At 42.5% G+C, this 12,001-nt stretch overlaps 1 protein-coding gene across 1 annotated transcript in view; it reads right to left on the bottom strand.

Annotated features, from left to right (window-relative positions):
• Window positions 1–2,040: 2,040 nt before the first annotated feature.
• The window catches only part of ADGRV1 (adhesion G protein-coupled receptor V1), a 295,225-nt gene continuing 285,264 nt past the window's right edge, over window positions 2,041–12,001 (bottom strand). The window contains exon 92 of the mRNA XM_059834045.1: window positions 2,041–2,214. Coding sequence (XP_059690028.1) covers window positions 2,096–2,214 — 119 coding nt within the window. The 3' untranslated portion in view covers window positions 2,041–2,095. The remainder of the gene's footprint in view (window positions 2,215–12,001) is intronic.

Raw genomic sequence — 12,001 nt, 5'->3', positions numbered from 1 at the left:
TTTCTCACAGCATGTAGTAGCATGTACAGCAAGTAGTGAAACATCTGTTACATGAGAGCTCTGACTCTCGCAACTGAGCAAGTGTTGCAATCATTCTGCAGGGCCAGGCTTCATGTTAGGGCTTTAGTGGGTAGATGAGAAGTATCAGCAACGGACAATGCTCATCTCAGTTGATTCAGGAAGAACGAAATAAAATAAAAAGCTCTCCAGGAGCCAGGTTTCCTGTGTAGAAAATAAAAAAGTACTATATTGCAAAGTGTCCAAAACTAATTTTAGCTCCAGACTGAGAGACTTATTTTGATGATACTTGCAATTCATTCAAGTGCCCAGAAAGTCCCTTTTCAGCAGGTGTAGGTATGGGCAGAAAAGTGAATTATGTAATACGCTTAGATGGTTCACTCTTGTATAAAAAGTTGCGCGCTGTGCTTCAGATGCACAGCACCCAATTTCAAAGGCTGCCCCTTCTGCTCAGGGTCTCCCTGACTGCCCTGTGCTTCTGTATATTGCCCATGGTGAAGCAAGGCTCATTTCCACCACCCCCCCTCACCCCCCCCCCCCCGCCAGTAAGTTTTGTCGTTGACCACAAAGACATGGCCCTGTTTGCTCCGTAGCGTGACCAGCATAAACAGAGTCAACAAAATTCATGGGAGTCAAGAAATTTAAGACTGTATGCAGCAGAACACGTACTAATTAAATATAGACATACCCTCATTTCCCATCAATTCAAAAGTGTACTTAAAAAGTGCTTGTTTAAGGGCTTTGCTAACTAGAAATAGTTTCCTGTGTCTGTGAATGCTTTTGCATTAGACCTTAAAGATTCTGTCTGCTTTGGATATGAGTGATGACTGTAAGCTGTCCTACCAGCTATTACAGAACTGGGACACAGAAGTGGGGTTTGTTTGGGAGTTTTTTTCAGCTCAACAAGTAATTAGATACAGTAAAATTTGTATATCGGTATAGCAAAATTCACGGAAAGATTTCCATAAGAAAAGTTTTCCTTTGAAGGGAGAGGTTGTTGCTCAGGGCTTGCCCAGCGTTAAGCCTTTAGGCAAGTTCCTGAAGAAGGTATGAAAGGCTTGCATTCTCATTTACTGTATTTCTATACGATGCTCAGAAATGTTTAGAGGAAAATTCCCTTGGTCTCCTGCTTTAATGTGTTTTACTTCCAGACTGTCTGTGCAGAAGCAGAGTTAATGATTCCTACAAGATCAGCCTGCCACCCCCTCTCAGTTCTGAAATACTTCCTCTGTATTTTTTTTCCAAGGGAAGAACTTTTCTTGCTTATTCATGACCCCAGACTACTAATCTAACTCTGTAATGCAATACTTGAACCCTTCAGTCACAACAGGGACATCTGTCTAGCACCCACAGATATTAACAGAAAATTCAACTCTTTGGAATTCCCCCTGATTTCTCACTCTGAGAAAAGTGAGAGTTTAGTATTATGAAACCAGCAAGGTAACACAGTCGAGATCATGCAGCTGCCAGTGGTTTCACTCTTGTCCTTCATCTCCCCTTCCCTCTGTTTGTTTCAGATCATTGCATATTTTATCATGTCACAATTTAAATTTCAAGCTCTCTGACTCAAGACTGTGCCTTTATTTGAATTTGTGAAGTTCTTAGATTTGGGTACTCAAAAACCAGTGAGAAGAGTACAGCTTAGGAAACTTAGAACAAGTGTGTAATTAAAAAGCTTCCCCATCCAACAGGGTGTTTGCATCCAAAACCAAACATAAGCAGTGAGCAAAACCAACAGACTTATTTGTATCAAACGGACTCTACTGTTTTTATTAATCAGTGATACACATACAGGTTAATTAAAAAAGCTACAGTTTGTGAAATACGTCATCTAGCTACAAGATACAAATCTAGGCCGATCGCCATGGTATCTATTGATGCTCAGCCACTGTAAAAATTTTACAGTTTATTTTCTGATATACAAAACCTCAAGCAAACATTCCTTGTTAAACGTTCAGTAAAGCTCACAGCACTCTACTACAGTTTCATATAGTGTTTTAGTGCAAAAGGAAGTACAAATATAAAAATACTGAGGCTTGAATTAAAAAAAAAAAACAAAACCAAGCAAGCCGTGGAGTTAGAGGTGAGTGTCTGCTATGGGTATTCTTCTAAGCTCTACGATCTGGGAGTTAGCCATGCTGCCACCGTCCTGGCTGCCATGACAAGATTCGCTATCGCTGATGCTGAGACCTGCACCTGAAACAGTGAAGCAAACAAACAAATGAAAAGAATCAGTGAGAATGAAATCCCGACACAGAAATGGCAATACCCTGTCCTGCTCTGCTTTATTCCTATTATTGAAATGCTTCCCTACCCCACAACGATGTGGCAAGTTTCCTCTTACTAGTCTACAATTCTGAATTCACAGATTATAACATTATCTGACTTTGTTTTGTACCATCCAGATAGGCTTTTTCGTTGTTGCACTGTCAGACACTTTATTTGTCTCAGTAAATGGTACAATAGCTATTCAGAGGTTGCCTTGAAAATCACAAGAGCGTAAATCAAGGCCTGGCTTAGGCTGGATTCATGGTCTGGCTGTTACAGTCTGATATTTCCAAGGACTTCTTCATGAAGAATTGATTTTTAATGATACAATTTCCCTGTTAAACTATAATTCCAGCTGTTTTAATGGTATTGTAATTTCAACATGAGAAAAGACGCTGACTAAATATTCTTTAAACCCATATTTGGCACAAACTGGTGTATTGTGTTTTTCTTCTACTGTGAGAGAATACTAGACTTAGGCCCATGGAAACTTCCAAAATATGGCTGGAAGAGAGCTCAGGAGACCACCCTCTCCATCCTTTTGTCATGGAGTTCTGCTAGCTTGTTGCTTCCTTGTTGTTTTTGGGGGGCTTTGGGGTTCTTTTGCAGGGGAGGTTTGAGTTGATTGGTGCGAAGATACATAATCCTGCACTAGTTTTAATGAAATGTGTATTTTTTCAGACCACTTCTTCACAGAATATCAGTTGTAACTATAAACTTCAGTGCATTTTCAGCTCCTCTCTCTGAGTTGTAGAGTGAGTCCTAAAACATACATGGTCTTGTTAGGGTTTAGGGCATCTAGGATTTAAACTTATTGAGAACTGCACATCAGTGTAATTAGGCATGGTGATTTCAAGACAGACTAATTTCAGGCATGGTCTTACAGCCATGTGACTTACAAATAATTAGGGAAGTTACTCATTTTGGGCAGAAGTAGATCTGTAACTACATACAGTTCAAAGGAGTTAAAAAGGAATGACATTTGGCTCAAGAAGCCCCAAACAGGGTATGCTGGGAGAGGCAGTGATCTGCCTTTTCATACTAAAAAGTATTTTCAGGAGTTTCTATCAGTTGTACAGTGCATCTCTTATTTCTGCCTCAGCTGACATTCCAAGCTTTGACTTGTTCGGCAAAAAACAGGATAAGGGTCATTCACTTTTTTGGAGTTACCTCATAATTCTCTATGCTGCCTATTGTTCCACTTCTACAAAGTTTTTCCATAGCACCCTTCCTTTCACCACTCCCCAAGCAGAAAAGAAGTACAGAAAAGGAGGCAGCGGTGGGATGCTTGTTTGCTGTGGGAAGTCAGGCTGCGATCTTGAATACGGAGGTTCAGAGGACCTGAGCAGAAGAACCTGCAGGACTAGGCAGGCTTTCCTGCAGATGACTGGAAGAAATCCTGGTAGGGCCCAAACTCAGGTGCAGCGCTGCGTGAACCCAGCCCTTCTGCATCCAGGTGAAAAGTGGGTATTTCTGCACCATGATCCTTCTTACACCTGGTTTTGGTGTTTGGGTCGTGAACATGCATTCAACTGACATCTACTAGATGCGTCCTATTCTTGGGTCTGTATGACCCAAGCTCTTGAGAGACCAGCAATTACTGTCAGAGTATGACAAGAATAAAAATCCATCAACATACAGAGTTAGAATAATAAAGACAAGAAGATTAGGCTCTGAATCATTAAAATACTTGTTTGTAAGTGTACTGAAGATGATTAAGCCGTACTTACTGATTTAAATCTATATGTGTATTTAACCTTTTCATTGAATCATGGTCCTAATAACTAAAAGCTGCTTGAAAGTCCTTGGAAAAACAGCAATTGCATAAGCAAGTTATTTGGTTTTTTTTTCCTTATCTTCTCTAAAATTGTTTGTTTTAGAAAGGAAACATGAGTGTAATAGAGAAGATAAATCAGACTGATGTATTTACCATTTGAGGATGGAAGAACAAAATAATAACTTTGAAGTAAATAAAATACTTTGAATGGAGAAACAAAACAGTACTTCTTATGTAACATTAATACTGGAATTCACTCAAAACATTTCTTTAGGCTGAAAAGGGTACAGATTTCAAAATGGGGAAAAAATACATTATTGAAAATGTTTAAAATTGTATTACATAAATATGATCATCCTGGGTTCAGATTTTAAGGTGAACACTGATTGTTGGGGTTAGAAAGACATTTGTCTTCCTGGTGGCTCTACTGCAATTATACAGTATGGGGTTTCTTAGAGAATCTCATGCTGGTCGCTACAAAAAGATCAGATACCGGTCTAATATGGTATTACACTATGTATATTCTTAAATGTCATATATGTGCATGCTTTGTGAAAAGTAAGAGGAGATTTTTTTTGTTACAGAAGTTCTTATCAGGAGCTTGGTAAACCAGAGACTGAAGTAGGCTACTTCAGGTTCACAAGGGCCTTGTTCTGCTGCTGATGCAAGGACAAACTATGTAAAAGCTGATCCTTTTTAGGAACGAGAGCCTGTAACCAGGATACCAGCTTGCCAAACAGTTGGCAGACTGGGAAGGGTACGACTGTTTACACGATGGAGTTTCACAGAGTTCATAGGTCCGGCTTGTTCTCAGATTAGAGCAGGATTTAAACTCAATCAGATCCCAAAAAGCATGTACTCCCCTAGAGACGCTAGAGTTGGGTGGTAGGTACGTAGCGGGCAGTATTACTTTTCCCCAATTCGTGAAGAAAATATTTTAAGAAAAAGGAAGATTAGGCCTTTCTTCCGTTCTTTTAGTATCAAAGGGCTAGCTAGAAACTGAGAAGTCACAGCTGGCTTCCCAAACCCAGCGAGATCCCTCCAGTGACATCTACTGGTTGAAGGATTTTGTCACTGCGTGCCTACGTGCCCTTGAACACCAGCTGTCTTCATCGGCTCCTTCAGACAGATCTCAAACTTCCACTAAAACGTTTTAAGGGAGATGGGGTTTGTTTTGTAATTACTGTACTCGTATCTCGGGGGAGACTTTTTATCTTGCAAGCTCCTCCATCCTGCTTTCTGAATCAACCATCATTTATATTGTTTGTGTAAGACCTATTAGGTAGAAATGAATAAGCTACATGAACCAACTTTAATTCTTCTTTCAGGGTTTTGACTTTACAGAAGAGATGCCCACAGACATCCAGACATCTACCAGTAAAGTTCAGATTGGACTAAAAATGCTTCCTGGATATTATGCAGTCACATTCAACAGCCGACAGGTAGCATATTTGTGAGCAATCACAAATGGGAAGTTGAACGAATATGCAAACTGGCCATCCTTCCTTCCTTTTTTTCTGTGAAGTGAGGCCTTCAAAACAGAAATGATGTAGGTTGATAAGGCAGGGCACAAATCTTACACTTTGCCACCATCTACAATTTATCTGCCCCGTGACAAACAGTCGCCAGGATGTTGCACTGAACATCTTTCAGAATTTGAAATGTCAAATGTTTCCTCTAGTTCAGGATGCCCAACTAGAACTTAACCTGGCGACAGCCATGAAAGACAACAAAAAATGTTTTTATAAATATATTAGCGACAAAAGGAGGGCTAAGGAGAATCTTCATCCTTTATTGGATGTTGGGGGAAATGTAGTGACAAAGGATGAGGAAAAGGCTGAGGTACTTAATGCCTTCTTTGCCTCAGTCTTTAATAGTAAGACCAGTTGTTCTCCGGGTCCCCAGCCCCCTGAGCTGGAAGACAAGGACAGGGAGCAGAGTGAAGCCCCCACAATCCAAGGGGAAAAGGTTAGCGACCTGCTACACCACTGAGACACACACAAGTCTATGGGGCTGGACAGGATCCAGCCAAGGGTGCTGAGTGAGCTGGCAGAAGTGCTCACCAAGCCACCATCCATCATCTACCAGCAGTCCTGGCTAACCGGGGAGGTCCCAGCAGACTGCAGGTTAGCGAATGTGACGTCCGTCTTCAAGAAGGGCCGGAAGGATGATCCGGGGAACTGCAGCTTGTGTGCCTGACCTCGGTGCTGGGGAAGGTTATGGAGCAGATCAGCCTGAGTGCCATCATGTGGCAGGTACAGGACAACCAGGTGATCAGACCCAGCCAGCACGGGTTCATGAAAGGCAGGTCCTGCCTGACTAACCTGATCTCCTTCTATGACAAGGTGACCCGCTTAGTGGGCGAGGGAAAGGCTGTGGATATAGTCCACCTAGACTTTAGTAAAGCCTTTGACACCATTTCCCACAGCATTCTGCTGGAGAGACTGACTGCTCATGGCTTGGACAGGCGCACTCTTTGCTGGGTAAAAAACTGACTGGATGGCCGGGCCCAAAGGGTTGTGGTGAGTGGAGTTAAATCCAGTTGGCGGTCAGTCACAAGCGGAGTCCCCCAGGGCTCAGTACTGGGGCCGGTCTTGTTTAATATCTTTATTGGTGATCTGGATGAGGGGATAGAGTGCTCCCTCAGCAAGTTTGCAGATGACACCAAGTTGGGCGGGAGTGTTGATCTGCTGGAGGGTCGGAAGGCTCTGCAGAGGGATCTGGACAGGCTGGATCCATGGGCCCAGGCCAGTTGGATGAGGTTCAACAAGGCCAAGTGCCGGGTCCTGCACTTGGGTCACAACAACCCCAGGCAACGCTCCAGGCTTGGGGAGGAGTGGCTGGAAAGCTGCCCCGCAGAAAAGGACCTGGGGGTGTTGGTAGACAGCCGGCTGAAGATGAGCCAGCAGTGTGCCCAGGTGGCCAAGAAGGCCAACGGCATCCTGGCCTGTATCAGAAAGAGTGTGGCCAGCAGGAGCAGGGAGGTGATCATGCCCCTGTACTCAGCGCTGGTGAGGCCGCACCTCGAATGCTGTGTTCAGTTTAGGGCCCCTCACTCCAAGAAGGACATGGAGGTGCTGGAGCGTGTCCAGAGAAGGGCGACGGAGCTGATGAGGGGTCTGGAGCACAAGTCTGATGAGGAGCGGCTGAGGGAGAGGGGGTTGTTCAGTCTGGAGAAGAGGAGGCTGAGGGGAGACCTCATCGCTCTCTACAACTGCCTGAAAGGGGGTTGTGGTGAGGTGGGTGTTGGTCTCTTCTCCCAAGTGACAAGTGACAGGACAAGAGGAGATGACCGTAACTCACGTCAGGGGAGGTGTAGACTGGATATTAGGAAAAACTTTTCACTGAAAGGGTTGTCAGACCCTGGAACAGGCTGCCCAGGGAGGTGGTGGAGTCACCATCCCTGGAGGTATTTAAAAGTCGTGTGGATGAGGTGCTCAGGGACATGGTTTAGTGGTGGACTTGGCAGTAGTAGGTTTACAGTTGGACTTGATGATCTTATAGGTCTTTTCCAACCTAAACAATTCTATGATACTATGCCCAACATGAGATGCTTAATTCTTAAACCAGGCATCTACAGTGGTAATACCAAGGTTTAAAAAATGATGACTTTGGAACCCTGGCTGTATTAGATGATTGACAATTATGATTTGGTTTTTTAGAGCATCCTTTTTGTAATAGCTTCATTTGTGTGGGTTTTTAACATATACAGTAGATTTTTCCAGGTATTCTCCATGTAGAATATTTATTTAGGATTTGCTCTACTAAGAGCAAAAATACACTGAGATGTGGATGTAGCAATATCCTCCATTAATACTGTCCAATATATATTTGGAAAGTACCATATGCTAGGCTGGTATTCTCCGCTCTTACCTATAAATGTCTTTGGAAACAACTTTCTACAGGGCTGGGTCAGCAGTCAGCACTGGAGAGGTTTGGGCCTCTCTCAAAGGCTTTGCTGTGTTTTGCATTCACACCTCACCCAAAAGAATGAATTGTTTCAGTTTTGTGCATCACAGAAGCGGGGGGACAAGAGCATTTGCAGGAGATGGGAATATGGATGGAAGTTCCAAGATCAGTAAAGTTATCATGCATTTATGGTATTTATGCTTTAGAGCAAAGCTGATGGACAGCTTGCTGCTTTGGGACAGATTCCATCTACTTGTATTCTGCTGTCTCCCTTTTTAACTCCCCAGCACTAACCAGAGTAGAAGTCCTTAGGGAATTCTGCTATATTGGGCTTTATCCTCAATGACAGTAACATACGACTGTGACAATCTGGAAGGCAATGGTCTTATTAAATTGTCTATCAATATAAACCTTGCACGAGAAATCAGAGGAAAAATGAGATCAAGTCCAAAATGACAGCACTTTTAAAATTAATTAGTGCAGTTAACAAAAACTAGTCAATAATTGTCCTTCTCAGTAGAAGCTAAGCCTTTGATTCATTATAAAAGACAGAAATTACATCTAATAAAATAAATAATTTAAACCAAATTCATAAACTAAATGAAAAACAGGTTTTAGCACATATCAATAGGCAGGACATGTCCCTAAATTATTTTTTTCTACCATAGTTGTTCTATAATTTCCTTCACATAAACTGCCTTAGCCTTCCAAAAGATTCCCACAGTATAAGAGATGAGGTGATACAGTGACCATAGTGAATCCTAACTATATATTTCTCCACAGGCATGAACATATTTTATGGAAAGGAAGAATTCATTGATGAGGCATTCAGAGGCCATGGCTTTGTGATATAAGAAGTCCAGCTTTTGGATTTTTTGCACCAAAGAAAAAATTCTATGGCCATGTGATGCAAAGCTTGCATAAAGCTACATAAAAGCTGGCTAAGGAACAGTACACTGTTGTCCACCTAATTTGCTAGAAATGCAGTCGTATGCCTTCATCTGGCCCAGTATTTCAGGTTAATCTGTAATTAGACCCAGCATTAATGATTACGGAACCAAAAGCTAAGTGCATAGTTCTATGACACATTTCTTTAGCAATCAGGCCAAGTGTGCCAACGCAAACTGCAAATTACTAAACTGCTGCAAGTTAAAGAATGGTTTGATTTTTTTAACCTGCATCAGTCATCCTTCATTTCTACTGCTGAGAGTGGCGAGCTGCAGTGCAAGGGTGGGGCAGGAGGACAGGAATGAGAATTTAGCTGGCTGTGATTATACCCTCATTCTCACTGATCCTGGCTGCCAGATTAAACCTTGCGGCTACAGACAGTGAGCATAAATTAAAGTAACCTTCAGACAGCTCCAAACTACACAAGCAGAAAGGACAGATGAAGTGCAAAGGGGCATAAAGACATTTTTGCATATTCCTCTGCTAATCAGTGCTGATCCGTAGCCAACCTTCAGAGTGGGAGCTAATACTGTAGCACAGCTAAGGTGGAGTTTGGTTATAGATTGACAGTTTTAGGGAAGGACACGTAATGGAGGTTTCTGTTTCTGCTTATCAGGGGTAAAGCTCATGCAATAGCAGAGCAAGAATTTCTATTCTTCCTCTATACCCAAAAGCCACACCTCCCAGTTTAGAAGTGATAAAAACAGCTAATGTGGTGCAAAGCACCTTTTCCCTGCTCTCCCAGGGGCTCCTCTGCTTGAGATGAGGCATTCTCAGTCTACTGAAATAAAGCCTGGTCTAAAAAGATTTGAGACGCACTACTTACAGCAAGTGACAGACAAGAGCAAGGCAGCAAAAAGGCATCTCAGCTGCCCATACATTTTAGCCTATTTAGGGAAGAGGTGCTGGTCTTCCAGTCGCTGATGACCACTGGTTCCTTGGAGCTGGGACTGGTGCTCAAAGGGCATCAAACTGATGTGGAGTGGCAACGGGAGAGGGAGAGAGAGGGGGAGAGGAAGAGGAAGAGGGAGAGGAGAAGCCTCTAACCTGAGTTGTTGCGGTTTCACGTGAGTACGAGCAACAATGCAAGAGAGGAAGAAGAAATGTGCTGGCAGGAGGGACCAGAAGACAGGCTCCTTTCAGTGCCTGCTAGCTTAACTGTATCACAAACTCCCATCAGACCACAGCTCAGTGAATACTTCAGCAGCATAAGCCTGTACTGCCAAACAGAGAATAAATCCCACTTTCCACCAACTCATCTCCCTCTTTATTGCTTCCATGCAGTTTCCCTCCCTTGTGCCATCGGGAGCACCCTGACTCCTTAGCCATGCACTGAACAGGACTGGACAGCGGGTCTGGATGAAAATAATAAAACAGGTATGATTTTTAGTTACAGAAAAGCTCATGATTTTTGGTTTAAAGTATGTGTTGAGCTACAGCTTGTACAGCTTGTAAGGCAATAGCTGATAAACATTTACTTTGGTGGTTAAAGCTACTCTAACCTCAACACCGCCTTTTCAGTTTGGCTTGTTCAAATGTTGTGTGTGAGGCTGGAAACAGATGGGACAACTGTTTTGGCTGAGAAATAATTTTTTTTTGCCCCTGTAATGTTGCTGGCAACACAGTCTGGGTACACGAATAAGCACTGGGGTAAAATGGTCAGGTGCTACTTGAATCAGTAATGCAAACAAAAATACTGTTCTCCAACTGTGGCCTGAGGTCTCTGCTTCAACTCACATTAATACAAAAGGCTCATAAGAATGAATGATAATAAAATATTAATAAAGAAGACAATAATAAAATTTAGGCAAAATAATCAAAAGCTGGTTCTAGACCTACTTCCTTTAGAAGGACTGAAAACAAATTAACTAAGGATGGAGCTTGAAGATTTATCAAAAAATCATTAAATGCTAAAGTTGTGGTGAGTTATATTAACCATGAGTTTTAACTACTGCTGTTGCATAGATTGTTCTTCATGATTTAAGACTTAGTCGTCCACAGTGTGTTGAGTTTACTGCAGAAGACAGGCCAACTGACGTCAGCTGAGCTGCTTAGGTCGTAACCACTGTGTGGGATGGCAGGAGTGTTAGATGTGAATGGCTTCATATCTTATTAACTATCCATGAATTATCTGGTTTCCTTCAAAATATTCAGGAAGGAGTAAAAAAGTAAAAGCTACCTTCCTAGGTACTTAAAAAAAAGGTTTGCAACTTGTAAGCTTATGCATCTAGATTTGAGTCTCGCCCAAAATCTTTAACTGCATAACAAAGTATAAGCAGTCTGCAAAACATTCAGGAAAATTAATAGGTACAATACAGATTTTGTGACAATCTTCCTAAACAATTGTATTTCTTAGCACTAGGCCAGTTATTAATCATCCAATTATCTTCATACTTAGAAGAGTTTTCTGGAATGGAAATTGGCTTACGAGATAAAGTATTATGAATATACTGAATAAAACTACCCCTTCATTAGCAGCATTCCCAGTCTTCCAACCAGTTTGACAGTTTTCCTTGGTGTCACTGAAGGGAACGAACTCCTGAAATTATTGGTGCCAGAGCACTTAACCTGCTAATGTCAGCAGTACTTCACTGTTGTCTCTTGCAAGGCTCGATGGGATCCCCAAAGATCATTCAGGTGACCTCCTACTACTGAGCTAATCCATTTGTATTTCACCTGGTGCCTAGAGGAGGTGGGCTTGGGTTAGCATCTGCCAGGTCTTATCAGGTGGCACTCCTCTGCCTTTGTGGTCATTTTATCAGACATTCCCATGTTTAGCTATCTTTAAATCAGGTTTCACTTCATTTCTTCTGCCTGTGGCTAGGAAAAATGTCTTTCCTGAGAGAGTGGTGAAGCATTGGAAGAGGCTGCCCAGGGAGGTGGTGGAGTCACCCTCACTGGAGGGGTTCAAGGAACGTGTGGACATGGCACTGCGGGACATGGTTTAGTGGGCATGGTGGGGTTGGGGTGATGGTTGGGCTTGATGATCTTACAGGGCTTTTCCAACCTCAACGATTCTGTGATTCTGTGATCTGGCTACCTATTTGAATAACCTGAAGTTTCATTGGTGGAGTGGGTGAG

This window comes from Gavia stellata, chromosome Z (assembly GCF_030936135.1).
Source record: "Gavia stellata isolate bGavSte3 chromosome Z, bGavSte3.hap2, whole genome shotgun sequence".
Lineage (NCBI taxonomy): Eukaryota > Metazoa > Chordata > Aves > Gaviiformes > Gaviidae > Gavia > Gavia stellata.
The sequence above is the reverse complement of the archived record's forward strand: the minus strand, read 5'-3'. Positions and strand labels throughout refer to the sequence as shown.